The 20,212-nt window shown below is 41.9% G+C and overlaps 1 protein-coding gene across 6 annotated transcripts in view; it reads right to left on the bottom strand.

The window, feature by feature from the left end:
- Window positions 1-530: 530 nt before the first annotated feature.
- AKAP7 (A-kinase anchoring protein 7) overlaps window positions 531-20,212 on the bottom strand; it is a 114,343-nt gene continuing 94,661 nt past the window's right edge. For 2 of the 6 annotated variants that reach the window (XM_069974969.1, XM_069974965.1), the window contains exon 8: window positions 531-3,397. In XM_069974969.1, the coding sequence (XP_069831070.1) occupies window positions 3,204-3,397 (194 nt within the window). In that variant the 3' untranslated portion in view covers window positions 531-3,203. Of the gene's footprint in view, window positions 3,398-3,530; window positions 4,286-20,212 lie in introns of those variants that run through there. The other 4 variants (XR_011363643.1, XM_069974968.1, XR_011363642.1 and 1 more) reach the window with 3 other exon arrangements.

Below are 20,212 nucleotides of genomic sequence, written 5' to 3'. Positions count from 1 at the left end.
TCATTAAACAATGACTCACTGCACTCCTTTTACCGAAGATGACTCACACAACTTTATATAATATATTCCGAAAAAAAAGCTTTCTTTCCCCTATTAGTGCTAATGTGCCATAGTATTGGACTGCAAAAAAAAAAAAGAAGAAGAGGGGAATGTATTGGCTTGGGTATTATTAAAACTCTGAAAAGAGATTCATTACAGTATTTCCAAAATTTCCAAGCATGCACACATTTGTCATTATCTACTGAGCCGTATCTGGCTCCACTGTTAATTCACATTGTGTCAAATCACTGTATACATTCTTCTTTCACATAAGGTTTGATAGCAGCACTCGGAACCAAATAATGGACCATACTGCATAAAGTGGCACCTATGTAATATCATTTAGACACAAAGGGGGAGGATTTATCAAAGGGTGTAAAATTGAGACTGGTGCAAACTGCCCATAGCAGCCAATCACAGCTCAGCTTCCAGCTCTGGTGAAAGGAAAGAGGAGCTGTGATTGGTTGCTGTGGGCAGTTTGCACCAGTCTAAATTTTACACCCTTTGATAAATCTCCCCCAAAGTCTTAATGGGATTGTGCAGCACTGGAATACAACAGATGCTTTCTTCCAAAAAACAGTGCCATACCTGTCTGTGGGTTGTTTATAGTATTGCAGTTTAAGGCTATGTTCACACAGCGTAAGAGACCGGCCGTTCCGTGACCCGACCCGGTCACGAAACGGACGGTCTCTGCAAAGATCATCACGGCCGGTACTTAAGTACCAGCCGGATGATCTTTCCGTCCGCAGTGGTCTGATGCAGGCGCATCAGCGCACACCCGCATCAGAACTCCTCATAGCACACAATGAAGCAAGCGGCCGGAGCCGCTCGCTTCATTGTGTGAACTGACATGGGTTTCTACGCCCACAATTTGCTGAATTGCGCCCGCAGAAAATGGACATGTCAGTTCTTTGCGGCGCCACGAGGGATCCAGGCCGGAGTGTATGCAATGTGTATACGCTCCGGCCAGGATCCCATAAAAGAACATACAAAGTACGGCTGTTGTTGCCGATGGAAACAACAACCGTACTTTTACGTAGTGTGAACATAGCCTAATTGTTTAAAATTGAATGGGCTGTAACATAGGACACAATCTGTACAGATGTGGTTAAAGAAAGAAAGAAAAAGATAAAAGAAGTCACATTTTTCTATTCTTGTACAGCCCCCTTTATATATTCATGCTGACTTGTACTGAAGAAAAATGAGGAAAGATAGGTAAACTGGGATTAAATATGGCCTTCTTTTGGAAGAATTCACAGATTCCATGCACGGAAGATGTGCTATGGACAGGAATGGGAAACCCTTCTCCAGAAACAGTACTACTCTTGTCAATAAACTGTCCAGTATTAGGGTTAAAGGAGTTGTCTAGGATAATGTGATAACTGGACATCCTGTCAGGCCTGCGGGGGACATGTCAGTAAAGTATACTTACCTGTCCTGCTCCCCCATGGCTGCTAGATCCTGGTTTGCTTGCTTGATCTTAACTACTGTCAGAGTTTTAGCAACATCATGTGACGTTCCATCCGGAAATGGCATAGATCCTATACTGTCTATGCTGAGCGTCCATTTCCCAGAAGGGGTGGCACATTATCAGATGTTTTCAAAACAATGACAAGGGTGGAGAGTGGGTGACCCGGGATATGGCAGCTGCAGTGGTGCAGGACAGGTAAGTATATTTTACTGATATGTCCCCCACAGCTATGGCAGGATGCCCAATTATCATATGATCCCGGACAACCCTTTAAAGGTGATTCACTTGGAGCTGAGGTGCAATTCCTGACAGAGCATATTGACAACGGGGTAGTTTCTTTATAATGGTCAACCCTTTAACTTGCCATAGACATTTTTCTGATATATTGATTATTGTTAACTCCAATAATAACCCCAATACGCTTTCCAGATATAAGCTTGCTACATCTCTAGCGCCTCCTGTCTTCAGCTAAACAAAACTGAGATGTTCCTGTAGACATTGGTTCAGTGAGTCCTGGCATAATAGGTGTGATCAGATGGAGTCCTCATGTTAATAGCCTGTTCACTACCTATAAAAATGGTTATCAATAAAAGTAACAATAGTGCAATATACAGAAATTACAGACAAAGCTGAAATAATAGTAGTAAAGGCCTGTAAATGCCAGAATACAAACATAAAAGATTACAAATTTTGTCTGAGCGCTTAAAAATATTATATTTACAGCACTCAAATATTAAAATTGATTTAGGTAGACAAACTGACTTGACCTCAGCAAGACTATATTTTACTAAATAGAACTTAAATATACAAGTAATAAATGGTTTTACCATTCTTTAGTATAAAGCAGAACATAATCAACTGAGGACCTGTAGCATCAATGATATTTCTACTGGCTTCAGTGCTATTGTCCTGCCACTAAAGTCTTAGTTGGTTGCCAAAAGAAATATTGGTCAAGTTCAAAGGAAAACTATCAGCAGGTTCTTGCATACAAACCAGTTATGCTTCTCTTTCCGCTCCAGTTCCGCTGTTTTACAATAATTTGATCCAGTGAAAATATGTAAATTAGCTCCTTTGGGGAACTGAGTCCCTTCCTTGCTCCCCCCTCATCCCTGGTGCACTGTTCCGCCTGCTTCCTCGATTGCTCACGCTTACCTGTGCATACTCAAGAATGCATAAGCAGGACAGTCTTCCAGCATAGTGGAATATGCATCAGTAGGTGTGACAGTAGGAGGAGGAAGTGGGTGGGCCGAACAGTGCAAGGAACAGCCAAGGAACACCCCCAATGCTCCCAAGGAGCCCATTCACATATTTTTACTGGATCTAATTTCTCAAAAACACCAGGACTTAGAAGGATCTAGGACTGACGCTGGATAGAGGAGGTAGGGGTCAACTGGAAATCAGCAGGTTCATTTTTCCTTTGAGTAACCTTTACTTATACCTTATTAAATGACTGCAGACATGGTCAAAATACCACTAGATTGTATTAAGTAGCCCCTGCATGGTTAGAGAGTAGTGGGAATGGCTGACATCATGTATGCCAACCTATTAAACTTGTATAGCCTCAACACTGCCACTTAGATTTCTTTACAATGTCTCAAAAACAACTGGTATGGTTCAGAATCTAGGATACACAACTCAAATATAGAAAATTTATAATAGAAAAGTCTTGTGCACTAAAACTCACTCCAGAGTATTATGGCAGTACTTTTTTGGCAAACACCGGCCTGGTATTATCTGTAAGCAATCTTTTACCAAACACCTCCTTGTATATTTTTGCACGTGTTTCAGAGAGAGCCAGTAATTTCTTTATGTCCTTTACTTTGTCCAGCAGAGGCTTCAGCTCTTTTTGCAAAGCAACGTCTTTAATAGTTTCTCCGTTTTTCTGGCCTGGAGAAAAGGAACAGCATTACTTTACAGTGGACATATAGAAAACGTGTGAGAAAAGTAGAAATCATTAAAAAAAACACACATTCTAAGTTTTGGCCACACATTTGTATTAAAAAAAAAAAGAGAGAGAGAATTACGTTTGTCAAAAATATATAATTTTTTTCTTCACTAATAACAGGTAGGGAGAAGATACTGCATAGTGCCACAATACATTAAGGAACCAGTACAATAATAGATAGTGGGTACATGTTCTCCAAGGAATATCCAGCATTAAAATTAGCATAGCTTTTGAAGGGTTGCCATTGCAACAGTAGTAATCTATTAAGAACCTTCTGTGTCTGTTTGAAGCGACAAAGTCATGCGTCTCCATTAATCCAGGATGACATGGCTTCATCGTATGGTAAGGCCCCTTAGTTGGCTTCTCATTGCCACTCAGCAAGGCATAGACAAAAGGCTCCCATTCTTCTTCATGCCAAACAATTCATTCATTGTCGTACACCTCATGGGAATCTTGCCAGCTCTCCTTTGCTTTGGCTTTTCTGCTATGCAAATAGGTTTATCAAGTTATTGAATGTATCCAATGTTGCAAAAAAAGAATATTTTCATTAACTCCCCACAAAAAATGCACCTGAGTAGCAAACTAGGCGTCTCTTCGATTGAACTGTCCAGTGTCCAGTATATTTATGCATGGAGACTATGTTCATTACTTAATGTTATTCTCTGTTTTCTCATTAATGCCAGGATCCACTGTGATCCCATCAGTCTGTTTGGTTTTGGCTTGAGTCTCCTCTATATACTGTTGTACAGCCTTGAGTACTGCATTTTCCACCAGCCTTTTGCTTAAGCTCACCAGCTCTGCATCATCAGGTTCTCTTCCATTCTTATGACCTACACACCATAATAAAGAAGAGTAAGGAAATAGAATACCCATACAATATATAGCATGCAAACATAGCAGTGTTCTACATAATACAGGTTGTATTTTACGAAATGTGAATGTTTTATAGAACGCTAGATTTAATATATACATTCCTCGTGTTTTGTGAAAATCCTGAAGAAAACAGACTAGGTCAAAGATTATGACAAAATTACTAGGGACTAGAGATGAGCACAACTGGAGCATGCTCTAGGCCCAATCGTTTGACATTTGAATACCGGTGGCTGATGCAAGTTGGATGCAGCCCTAGGGAGTCCTGGAAAACATGGATACAGCCTATGGCCTATCATTATATCCATGTTTTTACAAACTCCCTAGGGCTGCATCCAACTTCTTCAGCCACCAGTATTCAATTCATCTCTACAAGGAACATATACCATTTTAAAAATTACTGTGAGGTCTATAGTATGGTAAAAAGACACAAAACACCTGTAGAAAGTACTCAAACCAAGGGAGGCGTGTGCACTTAAATTCAGTTCTGATTTAAAAATTAAGTAAAATATTAATCTCTAATAAATGCAGCAATCATGGGAAATTAAAGAGGACCTGTCACCCCCCGTGCCGGGGTGACAGGCTCCTGACCCCCAGCTAGATCCCCTTATACTCACCTGATCCCGCCGAGTCCCGCTACCCGGAGCCGGTCCCGGGACGGAGATATCCCGGCCAGAAGCCGTCACCCGCGCTGTGGAGATAGGTCCAGCGTCCATAGAGAATGAATGCAGCCGGACTCATCTCTGCAGCGCGCGCATGGCTCCATTCATTCTCTATGGACGCCGGACCAGCTTCTGATCGGGATATCTCCGTCCCGAGACCGGCTCCAGGAGCAGGACTCGGTGGGATTAGGTCAGTATAAGGGGATCTAGATGGGGGTCAGGAGCCTGTCACCCCGGCACGGGGGGGGGGGGTTACAGGTCTCCTTTAAGAAGCTTTACAATTCACATTTATTTTTGGTACTATTATTAAATTGTAGGGTTAGGTAGGGATTAGGGTCCTATTCCACGGGCTGAGCAGGGCCTGATCAAAGATGTAAACGAGCGCCGATCTGCAAGATCGGCGCTCGTTTACTGGGCCTATTCCATGGCCTGACAGTCGTTTAGCGAGGGCTGCAGGGACATAGTTACCGATGTCCTTGCAGTCCTTGTTTCATACATTACCTGTCCAGGCGCAGGTCTTCTCCTTCTCACGGTCCCGCGCGGCAGCATCAGCTTCGGAGCGGCCTGTCTGAACTGACAGACTGCTCAGCCAATCACTTGCCCCGGCGTTCCCGGCCAGTGATTGGCTGAGCGCTCTGTCAGTTCAGACAGGCCGCTGCGAAGCTGCTGCGGCGTGGGACCGGGAGAAGGAGAAGACCTGCGCCTGGACAGGTAATGTATGATGATTGTGAAATCGTCGGTCGCCCACCGCGCCCGCTATTCCACGTAGCAATGCGCGGGTGGCGACCGATGATTTAAGGTTTGAACCTAAATGAACGATCAGCTGATGACACGATCATCGGCTGATCGTTCTCTCTATTCCAGCGAGCGATAACCGGCCGAATCGGTCCGATTCGGCTGATTATCGCTCCCTGGAATAGGCCCCTTAGAGATAAGCAAATTTACAGTATATAAAACGCAAATCAATTCATTAGCCTGGCAATCTGCTTATCAGCCAGCTGCCTTTGAAGTCTGTGCTGCTCCGTCCCAGGTGCACGGAAAAGCTAGATCCAGTCCTAGGAGAAGTTTCCCAGGATTGGATCAAGCTTTTTTCAGGCATCAAGGGTGGAACGACACAGAGCGGCAATGACTTTAAAGGTAGCAGGCTGAGAAGCAGATTGCCGAGCTAACAAAGTGAATCGCTTCGTTTGTACTGTAAATTCGCTCATCTCCAGTAGGGATCAGTGCAGTCCTGCTGTCACCAAAGCCACCATACCAACCTATTTGGAAAATCTACCCTAAACAGCAGCTCCAAACTTAGATACGCTGGATAAAGTGCACACGAGAGAAGGGAGAGAGGTCAGACAGGGTCACATATGCGCAAAACCAGAAAACAAGAAATACTAGAAAACACACTAAAGAGTGAAATCCAGAAAAGCTGTATGCCTGACAGAAGTTATAGAAGTATGGGCTCAAGGAGACCAATCATGGGCAATCTGATTAAAGGGGTTGCCCGGTGAGTAGCGGATGGCTGAAGCCTTCTGCTTGCTAGTGCTTACTTTCTTGTATTGCATGTCTCGGAAGTAAGTCTTCCAAGACGTGCCGTGGGCAGGGATAATTTTGCCTGTATGCAATGTCAAATAGCTGCACATACTCTTAGCCCCCACATTTCAGAGGAGAGGGGAAAAAATGTTTTAGAGCTGGCCAGCAGAAAGCTTTAGCCGTCTTCTGCTTGCTGGACCCCTTTAACCCCTTCCCTCCCGGGCCATTTTAACCCCTTCCTCCAGCAAGAGGAAGGAGGAGTCTTTTCCTCCGAAATGTCCGCAGTAACAGCATGAGCTGTGATCTCTTGTACATGCTGCATCTATGTTCTAAGTAAATGAAACTAAAGTCATGAAGACAGTGTGAGTATACTGTGCCCTGTATTTACAGAGCGTGTTTCCACTGAACCAAAGATGACAGCAATCTGGTGAGAAGTTGTTTTTCCTCCATACCTGACATAAGTTTATATTGCTGAGCTGGACTGGTGGAGTCTGTGGAGGTTGCTATCAGCGCAATTAATGTGGACTTTACATTCATTTTAAGCTTCTATATACACAGCACTGATCTCCCATTGTACATAATAGAGCACTGATCCATCAGATCAGTGCTCTATTATTTTGGTCTGATGCAGACCAGATAGATGGATTGCCAAGCCGGGATCAGAGTCATTCCGACACTGAGCCCCGGCCCGGCCAGTGTCACGGATCTTTCCCGCAATCACATTGCGGGGGGAAATCTGCCACTAGACATCAGGGAGAGTTTGAAAGCTGCATTTAACTGTCCTAATTAGTGGGTGCGGCGGTCGGCTGCACCCGCTAATAGCCGCGGTCCTGAGCTGCAGAAAGCAGCTGGGATCCCGGCGGTTCAGAGCGGGTCGCAGCGCTGCCCCTCTCTGAACCTCCCCACCCGCCGCAGGACGTTCCGGTATGTCCTGCGGAGGGAAGGGGTTAAATACACATAGGCATAAAATTCAGGCAATGAACCATTGGTCAGCGATCCTGCCTTCTGATCACCTGTAGATCACCTGTAGTGAGTGAGTTTTCCAGAACTCCCTATGGCTGCATCACAAATCTGAGGCTGCGGGGAGTTTAATGCTGCGATTTTGGGTTCAGAGAATTTGCCAAACTCGAAAAGTTCAGCTTCTCTGCTAGTCAACATAAGCGTGACATTCCCACAGGCCTGTTCCACTGACAACCTTGGGAAGCTTCCTAAGGCTCCAGGAAACAATTAGAAGTTGCAGTGGTAAGTTGCTGACAATAATCATATTTCCATTGCTGATTTTGGTGACAGGCATTGTACCACATGGTAAATATATTTTAATGTGGTATATAGGACATGACACAATGCCTCTGTTCTCAGACACATACATAAATCATGGTCGCTTGTCGCCACCACTAAGGAAGCAATCTGTATAGTTGGAATGACTCCTATTAGCCTGAATAGCAGCTGCATTCAAATCAACCTTAAGCAACTCTGTACCCACAATCTGCCCCCTCAAAACAGCTTGTACCGTCGGATAGCTGCTTTTACTCCCAGATCTGTCCTGGGGTCCGTTTGGCAGGTGATGCAGTTATTGTCCTATTGCCCTGTGTGAACACTGCACATGTGTTGGATCGTTAAGGCACCTGTGCACTGTTCAAGCAGGTGAAGAATAGGAGAAATGCTGCCCAGGGACGTTACTAATGGTGAAGAGGGTGGGGAGGAGGGACAGAGAGGCGGTGCAAGCCTAGGGCATAGACACTCTCGGCCACACCAGTTTGGCACAGGGCTGCAAGTTTTTTAGGACAATACCTGCATCACCTGTCAAACGGATCCCATGACAAATCTTGGATGAAAAGCAGCTATCTGACCGTACAAGCGACTTGGGGGGGGGGACAGATTGTGGGTACAGAGTCGCTTTAAGGTGGTAGATACCAATGAAATGTGTGTGGCCTTATCAAAAATAAGAAAAATGGTTCACATCAAGAGTATTGTTAGGTCTGTATCGATACACTTTACATTTATAGCTGCAGTGTTGTTTCCCTTCCTTGGGTGACTTGGTTATTGAGCAATTCTGTTCTTGTAAATACATAGCCACAAAAAAAGAAAGACGAGCCACATTCCCGTCACCACAGCAATGTAGACACATACAGTACTCGGATTAGTTAAAATGTTTGTGATATTGATAGTGAACGTACTCTTACTTTATAGGTTTCAAATTTCTAGAACTATCCTTAAAAAATAACACTAAAGCAGATGTTAATCGTTTTTCCGATAGCAGTCAGTGATATTTCACTAGGTATACTAAAACATAAACAGTCAGCTGCTAAAGTCCTGAGAGATGAATCCCTGGGTCACATACATGTACATCCAACTACCAATGATTTTTTTATTGACACTGATGTAGAATTATATAAATAACTGTGCTTAGCAGCTAATACTAGCAAGTAGACCAGCAGGAAAGAGGTGCTGTATTTTGTAAGACTGATAGAGAATATCAATGTGTATCTGTGTGTAGTAATCATGTGAGCTAAGTGTGTGAAACCTCTTTTAATATACAATCTTGTAAATAGAACGTGTAAAAGTGTTGAGAAGAATACATGAAAACGGCCAAAGAAAGCTAGACATGAGGAGTGAATATAAATGTCAGGATCTGTCCGTATTTCACATTCCTGGCAAAACTTCTTACACATTTAGGCTGGGTTCACACACAGTATATTTCAGGCAGTATTTGGTCCTCACGTCAGGTCCTCATTGCAACCAAAACCAGGAGTGGATGGAAAACACAGAAAGGCTCTGTTCACACAATGTTGAAATTGAGTGTATGGCCGCCATATAACGATAAATAACTGCCATTATTTCAATACAACAGCCGTGGTTTTAAGATAACAGCAAATTATTGCCATTAAATGGCGGCCAGTCACTCAATTACAACATTATGTGATCATAGCCTTTCTGTGTTTTCCATCCACTCCTGGTTTTGGTTGCAATGAGGACCTGACATGAGTACCAAATACTGCCTGAAATATACTGTGTGTGAACCCAACCTTATACATCTTAGCATGAATTATGCTCTATGAGAAGATTACAAGAGGAGTTTCAGTGGAGTAAATTTCTCTCTGATACAGAAGTTAGAGGAAATTGGACTTAATCCATGGATAGTTCAGTGGATTTGCAGCTTGTAAAGTATAGCTATAAGAAGGTTTTTGTTATTGGCGTATATTCCGAGCAGAGACTGGTTACAAGTGGTGACAAAGAAGTAGGTTTTGTAGGTAAGGTTAGTGACATAGAAGAAGGATTGGTTGGTAAGGATAGTGACACAGAAGAAGGTTTGGTAGGTAAGGTTAGTGACATAGGAGAAGGTTTGGTATGTAAGGTTAGTGACATAGGAGAAGGTTTGGTAGGTAAGGTTAGTGACATAGGAGAAGGTTTGGTAGGTAAGGATAGTGACATAGGAGAAGGTTTGGTAGGTAAGGTTAGTGACATAGGAGAAGGTTTGGTAGGTAAGGTTAGTGACACAGAAGAAGGTTTGTTAGGTAAGGATAGTGACATAGAAGAAGGATTGGTTGGTAAGGATAGTGACACAGAAGAAGGTTTGGTAGGTAAGGTTAGTGACATAGGAGAAGGTTTGGTATGTAAGGTTAGTGACATAGGAGAAGGTTTGGTAGGTAAGGTTAGTGACATAGGAGAAGGTTTGGTAGGTAAGGATAGTGACATAGGAGAAGGTCTGGTAGGTAAGGTTAGTGACATAGGAGACGGTTTGGTAGGTAAGGTTAGTGACACAGAAGAAGGTTTGTTAGGTAAGGATAGTGACATAGAAGAAGGATTGGTTGGTAAGGATAGTGACACAGAAGAAGGTTTGGTAGGTAAGGTTAGTGACATAGGAGAAGATTTGGTAGGTAAGGTTAGTGACATAGGAGAAGGTTTGGTAGGTAAGGATAGTGACATAGGAGAAGGTTTGGTAGGTAAAGTTAGTGACATAGGAGAAGGTTTGGTAGGTAAGGATAGTGACACAGAAGAAGGTTTGGTAGGTAAGGTTAGTGACATAGGAGAAGGTTTGGTAGGTAAAGTTAGAGACATAGGAGAAGGTTTGGTAGGTAAGGATAGTGACACAGAAGAAGGTTTGGAAGGTAAGGTGAGTGACATAGGGGAAGGTTTGGTAGGTATGGATTCTGTTGTTGACACTAAAGTGTGCTATAGGGTTGATATTCTTGTAGGTGTCTGTAATATGAAAAATTATTTCGCTTTACTAGATAAGTGGTCCAAACAATGGAAACTGCAGTTCAATGTTTCCAAATGTAAAATAATGCACTTTGGGAGGAGGAATTCTCTGAGTATCATACTGACAGTTCTGTGCTAGCAAAGACTTCAAAAGAAAAGGATTTAGGGGTAGTGATTTCTGACAGACTTAAAATGAGTCACCAGCTGGTAGGGAAAGCAAATGGTATGCTGGGCTGTATAGCTAAAGGTACAACCAGTAGGAAGAGGGAGATCGTGATCCTGCTGTATAGAACAAAAGCATATAATCTGAGGTTAGTTGGGGAAAGGCCAGAAAAAATTACTTTACTGAAAGAGACTTATTGTCAAAGACTATGGTTGCTCATTTCAAGTGCCTTTTTATAGCACAATTAATTGAGCGGCTGGGCCACACAAATAATCCTTGTATTGTTTGTGCGGCTATGAAAAACTGACAGCACAGATATGCATATATCCGTGCTGTCAGTTTCCAGATCACAAGCAGCGCATACCTATTAGCTGATGTGTGATCCGACATCCGACTCTTCAGCTCTCTCTCTGTATCTTCTGGTCGCTCCGCCTTCTCCGGCTGTTTCTAGCAACACTTTTGGACGATAATCGTCCCATGTAAAAGGCCCCTAAGACAAACCCTTTTGATCCATGAGATCCTTTGTATCTACTATGGTCCAAATACTGTTTGCTTGACAAGGATCCTGAGGAGCTGTGTATGTAAATGTTTCCTTCTATTCCAATATCCAGAGAATATGTTTGCCAAAGGATGTTGTGAGCTGCTCCTTATGAGCTTTGCTAAGGAAAGAAAAAAGGAGGAAACACAGCCTTGCACAAATGTTGAAAGGTCTTATTGTTGTCTATCTATAGAACAGCCAAATGCCAAATGTATTATGTGAAGTGACATCTTCTATACCCTAGTTTTACCTCCAATAGTTTATAAAAACAGAGAATACATAACGCTAGGTAGAATTAATGTTTCTACAGCTGTATCCCATACAGCAGACCACGTGATTCCATTCATATCTGGATTCAGTTCCCAAATGACAGATGATGAAGTCTAGAAAAGGTTGTGTGATTAAACAGTGTGCTGAAAGATAAAAGCACGGAAATCAAAGAGCAAATGCTGGGAGTATTATCTCTACCATCTGTAGTACGCAGTACGTTTTTACTGTGGCATTATAGAAAATGTCACTGGCATAATTGCCGTATTTAAATAGTAAAAAGGATCTTAGAGAAAATGCGGAGAATTCAGTAGGGGGGTAAATTTACTAATCCCACAATTCTTACAGTCTACAACAGTTTACATTTTATGCATATATAAAAATGGTGTAGCTAAGGGCCCTATTACTCCAACAGTTATGTATAGAAACAAACAAGAGGGCACTTCCTAGTGCAATACAATCAGCAGCGCAGGTGAGGTGAAACCCCAAGCGCAGGTGAGCAGTTGCCACAGTCCATGGTAGTTGCAGTAGAGATGGACCATCAATTAATGAGCACAAATAAATTATAAATAAGGGCAACGCGTTTCGGCACCCACATATACTGAAGCCTTTCTCATCTGGGTCATCTCAGGGAGAGCCAGCACAGATAAACTACTAAAAAAACACTAGTAAAAAAAACATATAAAACATGTAAAAGAAACAATAATATTACACAGTGTACAACATTAAAAAGTGGACACATGTTAACAGTCATTCTAAAAATAGAATATATACATATATGCAAATTAACGTATACCGCTAAATTTTTATTTATTTCATATATGCAAAGTGACCTAAACACCTAAAAAGAAAATATACATATATGCAAAATGACTAGTGAGGTGTATGGAGCAACAGGATGTAGTGGATATATGGGTGTCAATAACAGTGCATGTATATAAATCTCTAATACATCTAAGATAATACTGTAAATAAGGGAGCTGAGAAGTGAGTGTGCTAAATGAAAAAATAAGATGTGTGTATGAAAAAAACACAATACAAAAATCAATCAATAAAAATAAATAATATTTATAAGAAATTGTAATAATAATTATAATAGATGGTTCAGAAAGAGACGTGAATTCAGACACCAATTAAAACAGGGAATTGCAAAAAATAATATATATAATATAATATATTCTAAATGTATGCTAAATTGTGAAAAAGAGAGAGAGAATGAGAGTGGAACAGGGACAACCTGGTCACACATGTTCGATTGCCTCATTTAATCCCCCTGGTATAAGGGTCCATTTACACAGAAAGATTATCTGACCGATTATCTGCCAAAGATTTGAAGCCAAAGCCAGAAACAAACTATAAAAAGAGATTAGGTCATAAAGGAAAGCCTGAGATTTTTTCCCCTTTTCAAATGCATTCCTGGCTTTCGCTTCAAATCTTTGGCAGATAATCTGTCTGTGTAAATGGATCATGAGGCACTGTAATTTGTAAATCCAATAGTAGTAATAATAAAAAAATAATTTCATATATGTATATATTCTTTTTAGGATGACTGTTATTAACATGTGTCCACTTTTAAGGCTATGTTCACACTACGTAAAACTACGGCCGTAGTTCTCGCCGCAGAACTAAGGCCGTAGTTTTGAGGGGTGGAACATAGCCTTACTTTCAATGGGATCCCGGCCGGGATACGTACGGATCGTATACGCTCCGGCCGGGATTCCATGCGGCACCGGAAAAAACTGACATGTCAGTTTTCTGCGACCGAAATTCAATGAATTCCGGCCGCAGAAAGACCTGTCAGTTCACACAATGAAGCGAGCGGCTCCGGCCGCTTGCTTCACTGTGTGCTATGGGAAGCTCTGATGCAGGCGCGCGCTGATGGGCCCGCATCAGAGCTCCGCAGCTGGAAAGATCACCCGGTCGGTACTTAAGTACAGATGTAAGGATGATCCGGGCTCAGACCAGCCGTTCCGTGACCCGGCCGGGGTCACGGAACAGCCGGGTGTTCACGTTGTGTGACCATAGCCTAAATGTTGTACACTGTATAATATTATTGTTTGTCTTACATGTTTTATATGTTTTTTTTCTAGTTTTTTTTTTAGTAGTTTATTTCTGCTGGCTCTCCCTGAGATGACCCAGAAGTCAAACAATAGGGCCATCTAGATACTTACTTATGCTGAGGTTGTACTTTGCTATGACATGCTTGAGAAAAGCTCTGTTATATGTGGGTGCCGAAACGCGTTGCGCTTATTAATAAATTATTTGTGCTCATCAATTAATGGTACATCTCTACTGCAACTACTATGGACTGTGGCAACCACACACCTGTGCTTGGGGTTTCATAGAGGATCAATTGGCACGATAGGTCTGGATAAAGCCGTTCTGTCTAACCAACAGATATTTGACAGATTTTTGCAGCGCAAGCCAGGAATGGATTTGAAAAGATGCAAAATCTCAGTCTTTCCTTTTTGACCTGTTTATAATTATAGACTTATAACATTATAGACTTAACATTATAGAATTCCACAATGGGAGCTTAGTTATTTTACTTCCTCTCCCCTGTTCACTACAACCTTTGTGGTTTTTTAATTTGTTTTTAACTCTGTAGTGTTGCTTCTTTGTGAATACAATGTCCTATTATGTATCAATTATTGGTGGTGTGTGCACCTATTTATATAGTGTCTATCTTTCCTCTTTTTGAGCCTGTTCACATTGAGCAAATTCGTCGGAATTCCACAGTGGAGCTTTCCGCCTGCCTTGGTGTCAGTGTGTCTATGGGAGGGCTTGTGCGCTGCTTCCATGGCTCTCCGCTCAAAGGAGAGCTCCGCCACAGAGTTCCACCGAATTTGCTCAGTCTGAACAGGCCTTTTTGGTCTGTTCTCTGTTTATAGTCTGTTCCTGGTTTTGGCTGCAAAAATCTGTCAGATATCTGTTGGTGTAATAGGGCCCTAAGGGTTCTTTCTACACAGCCCAACATGGGGCCATGCAAAAGAGTGCCGATCAAGGAGATTGTTTGCAGTGCTTTTACACGGCACATCAAAATGAGAGGTCGAGCAGCATGAATGATCATTTTAAAGTTTGTGCGAGCCATAGAAACTGACAGCCCTGCTATCCATATATCCGTGCTGTCACCTTCCAGATCACCATCAGTGCACTTGTGATCCAGCATTTTGCTATCCAGCTCTCCTTTCCTGCTATCTGGCCCCACCTCCTCTGGCTAACAATCATTTTGAAGGAGGCGGCGGCCAGATGAGAGAGCAGGACAGGAGGCCGGATCACAAGCAGCACACTAGGGATGTATGCACTGCTGGTGATCTGGAAACTGATGCAATGGATACATGTATATACCACAATCCAAAAGATCAGCCGAGGATTAAATGTTTTGCCAGTCCTCAGTTGATTGCTGTCATTTTTATATGGCCAGATTATTTCTAGCAACGCTCTAGGCCAATAATTGTCTCTATGGGAAGATCACAGTGATTGCCATTGCATTGCATTGATCAGTATATACTGTACAATTATTGCATGTATTGCATGCAGTATATACAATGATTGCATGTAATAGTTCCCTGTGGGACATAAAAAATTTAAAACCCCCGCGGCCTGGTGCATACATTACCGGTCCGTGTCTGGCTGGCTTTGGGGGTTCCCAGCATCCACCAGGCGGGGCAGCACACTGATTGGCTGAGCGGGACGTCTAGACACCAAGAACCCCCAAAGCCAGCCGGAGCATGGACGGGTAATGTATGCACCGGGCCACGGGGGGGTTAAAGTTGCTGACTTTTACATACTCGCAGCGGGATGGTCAGCTGACTGTAACTAAGGCTTATTCTTGAAGTAGGGCTAATATTTCAAGCCTACTCCAAAAAGCCTTCAGAATGAAGCTAGGGATTATTTTCAGGGTAAGTATTATTCTAGTAGAAACATGGTATCAATCTGTTCAGCCTCTCCTGCTCTATAACATAATGTCCTATGTGACAGGCTCCCTTTAATAGCATTAACTCAAAGAATAATATTCACTGTATGGTTTTCTCTGCATTTCTAGATCAGTCACAAGTGTATCATTTCCAGTATTACTGTTTATCCTGCTTTTCCAGGAATCAGCGGATCTGTATCATGGCTATGTCCTCTTATTTTCTGCTCCTTTAATAGGATTACAAAATAGTATGCGTCTTAGGCCTGTGGCCTGATAGCAGTAATGCTATACTTTAATATACAAGAACAAAATCAATTTTAAAGAGATCATTTACATTCTTTATGATAAAGCAACCCTCTTGAACAGAACTGCAGAAGGGCCTTTATACTGTATGTTTCTCAGAAATTGCAAATTTATTCTGAACCCAATTTACTTAGAATAGGTTGCACAAAACTGAGCTATAATGGAAATCCCTTTCTCTCTACTATTCTGTGCCTCTGCTGTCTGCAGTAGGCACTCCAGCATGAGATACACGATTTACTACAAATGTATTAAAGGACTTTTACTTGTAAATCTTGCGCAGCTATTGTCCTGCTTGATGAAGTGCTGGCTGTTCGGTGAATATATTTTCCAGCAGTTCTTTGTCCATGCAGCTCAGTAAGTATAGCAAAGTTGCCAAGTTTTAGAGCAAGATTGAAAGAACTTTTATTATAAATGGCTTTGATGATGTATTGACATAGTAAAAAATTTCCATACACGGCCAGAAACAACAAATAATAAAGGTAAAGAAAATGAAGTACGCACTGGAAATTGTATTAAAGGATTAATTCCTTAAAGGTGTATTCCACCCACAGTAATTAATAAAGCATTTAACATTATTCAGCAATGTGCACATACTTGTAATTGGTTGTAATAAGGGCTTCAGTGCCATTCCGGTGCTTTGCTGTGTCATTCAACTTCCGATAGACACTAAAAGGCTGTAGCCTGGCTTCCAACCCGTCTCACTACTTCTTGGTCCCCCCTCCCATCAGAGACCTGGATCACATGTCCTCCATCTCTGCAGTTGGATGGTTAGCTTGTTTCAACCCAGCCCACTTCCGAGACAGAGGAAAAGTGATCATCTTCCCTAAAAACCTAAGCCCCCTTGCATAATGGAGGACACTTGATCTTCCTCCATGTGTCTAGAGAGTCCATAAAGGAGGCATGCAGGCGGCATGATGGAAACTGTACAAAGCTGCTAGGTAACAACGTAACAATGTGTGGGGTGATCCATCCCACGGTCATCCCCAGCTCGGTGATTGCAGGTCATACAAGTATTGTTTGAATATTAGCATTGTATTGTTCATTTATTTTTGCCATGAACATTTATTTGTATACTGATACCCTATCCCGTACCTGGACAAATTGAGGAATGTATTGGACTCCATTACAGTGAGGGTGCACATCCTCCACTAGAGCATGTAGCAGGACAGAAATCGTTTAAATGTTTAGTCAAATGAATAAAGCTCTTATAACGATTACTATTACAATTATATATGCTTTAGCCTTTCTTCTTTTCCAATTCGTTTCATAGGTTCATCCGTAATTGTGGATCCGCAATTTAGGGCCCAATGATTTCAGTTAGGTTCTTCACAATGACTGTATATATACAGATCTGCAATCCGAAAAAATGACATCTGCAAAAACTACTGAAAAGCTCTAGCACAGACTGTAATTGCAGCACAGATTGGCCCAAAGAAGTCTATGGGAGCGTCTGTTATTTCAGTGGTTCTGTAGCTTTTATGTCTGTAACATCCACAAATCCATAAAAAATACAGATGAATAATCATTTTAAACCACTCTAACTTATTTAACCATCACCAAAAAAAAAAAGGATTATGGATGCTATACGGATGCATTACGGATGAATTTTTTTGCAGATTGCAGACGAAGGTTGCAGATAATTGCAGACATCATATAAAGTCCATTAAAACTACTAAAGGCGTGAATGTAGTCCTAATCTGGAATGATGTACCTAAATGTGACTTCTGAGAAATGTGTCCCGGCCACACCTAGCATGGAGAAGACATAATAGGAAAGGAGGTTACAGCTACTGCTTGCGAGCAGTGAATCCTGATGGCAGATTTTTAGGTAGAGGGGGCTTGCTGAAAAGAGAAGAATACTAATAATATGGCTAGAATAAGGTGTGTGGGTATGAATTCATGTATCTAATGGCATTCTTCATTAATATAAGCTTAGCACTAAGATAATAAAGCACGACATAGAACACTGTATATAATCCAGCTCCTAAATATTTCAAGATGAAAATGATCTTTAAAAAATAATAGTCTACTAAAACGTAATCAGCTGCGTCTTAGTATTCTAGAGCGAGAAACTGGCTCCCTATGGGAAATCTCACACGACAAATTGCAATCAGAGGCAATCCTTGTACAAGAAATAACTCTGTGTTCTACATTAAAGCCGAACCTTGTGATGTTGATTTTAAAGGAAGGAGGATGTGTTCAACAAGCTGCCTTTTAACTATACTGTATGTTTTCTCCACACACTGATATTTACTGACAAGGCTTCTTTGTAAAGTGCAGAGCACGTGTGATTGTCTCTATCTAACACCCAAGCAAAAGAAGAGCCTGTGGAGCCACATTGAAGAGTCTCAAAACACAGGACTAGCCAGATATCCCTCCGGGAAGGACCCAGACAAGGGGTAGTTCCTGTTAGGAAACCACCAAAACCACCATATTAAGTGGCCCTATAAGTCAATGTAATGACAAGGGATAAACCAAGGCTAGGTAACCATCCACATACATCTGTTTCAGGGTGTTGCCCCTTGGCTGGGTCCTTCCCGGAAGGACATCTGGCTAGTCCTGTGTTTTGAGACTCTTCAATGAGGCTCCACGGGCTTTTCTTTTGCATATTCATGTTTCCCAGGGGGCAATGCACCTAGGACTTTACTGCATTGAGCGCTTTCACTAGCAGCCGGCAGTGTTGTCGTTTGGCTGGTCTCCCTGAGTTCAGCAATCTGTTTCTCTTATAACACCCAAGCAGACACTGTGGGGGACATTTACTATTGAGTCTAAAATGCTATTTCTCCTATAGAGTATTCATCTGTTTTCACCCAGCCGAATAGGACTAATTAACAAAATCTTCATAAATTTGTAAATAAAATATTTGCAGAATATTCGCTAAAAATTGTGCAAATAAATTCACCTGGTACAGACCAGCCATAGACCTGCTCCAGTTTGTGAGATTTTTTAAAAAATGCGTAAATGATAAATTGGGTGCAAATCCAGGATTATGCGAATTCTTGGGTAAAAACTCAAAACAGGCAGGCTAAAAATAATTGCCTTTTGAATACTGGTTCATATATAGAACTTAATAATTTTTCCCCTGTGACAATGAGGTTTCATCAACAATAGTAAGTCACTGTGCCATCTGATATATGACAGAGCGCATAGCGGCAGATCAGGTGCAGAGGTCACAGAAGTGGTCTCAGCGTATTTACCAGATATTTTCCAGTACTTATTCACAAAGACTTGTACAGATGTACCTAAGAAAACGCTACATTTATATGTGAAAATCTTATGTTATTCCACAATATAGAGGGTGGACCAAAAAAAAGGAATGGAAACTTCAACAGGAGTTCACCCTTTTACTTCAGAAATTAAAGGGAAAATTACATATCTGAATACACCAGCAAGTAAAGGGTGAGGGGGACCTATCTTAGGCTATGTCTAGAACATGGCCACCATCTTGAAAGCCCCAATACATGATCAAGGGCAATTTCCGCTTATATCTATGATGTATATATTCTGCTGTTAAAATGTGACATGTTTAGTTACTTTTTCATGTATAGGTGACTTTAAGTTTTCCTTAATTCATGGCTTGTTTTGTTTATACTATGTAGTAGTGGGAAAAGAAAGTTGGGGTGGGGGGGCTATTGAGAATATTGCATTTGAAAAAAATAAATTAAATTACAAGCTTCTTACTAGAGATGAGCAAACCTGCCGGATTTCTGTTTCGTACGAACCAGAAATCTCGGCATCTGACTCCTGCTGTCTGCCGGCTCCGTGCAGCGGGTGAATACAGCGTAAGGAACGCCCAGAAAACTGGGATACAGCCTATGGCATACAGCCTAAGTCTCTCATATTTGAAGGGTGCCTTCTCCCAACAGCAATTTTAAGATCTCTCCACAGGTGTTCAATGGGATTTAGATCCAGATTCATTGCTGGCCACTTTAGAACTCTCCAGTGCTTTGTTTCCATCCATTTCTGGGTGCTTTTTGAAGTATGTTTGGGGTCATTGTCCTGCTGAAAGACCCATGGCCTAGGACGCAAACCCAGCTTTCTGACACTGGGCTCTACAATGTGACCCAAAATCCTTTGGTAATCTTCAGATTTCATGATGCCTTGCACACAGTCAAGGCACCCAGTTCCAGAGGCAGGAAAACATCCCCAAAACATCTTTAAACCTCCACCATATGTGACTGTAGGTACTGTGTTCTTTTCTTTGTAGGCCTCATTCCATTTTCGATAAACAGTAGAATGATGTGCTTTACTAAAAATCTGTATCTTGGTCTCATCTGTCCACAAAATGTTTTCCCAGAGGATTTTGGCTTCCTTAAAA

Source organism: Dendropsophus ebraccatus, chromosome 6 (assembly GCF_027789765.1).
Source record: "Dendropsophus ebraccatus isolate aDenEbr1 chromosome 6, aDenEbr1.pat, whole genome shotgun sequence".
Taxonomy (NCBI): domain Eukaryota; kingdom Metazoa; phylum Chordata; class Amphibia; order Anura; family Hylidae; genus Dendropsophus; species Dendropsophus ebraccatus.
Note: the sequence above shows the minus strand (reverse complement) of the source record. Positions and strands in the feature narration are given on the sequence as shown.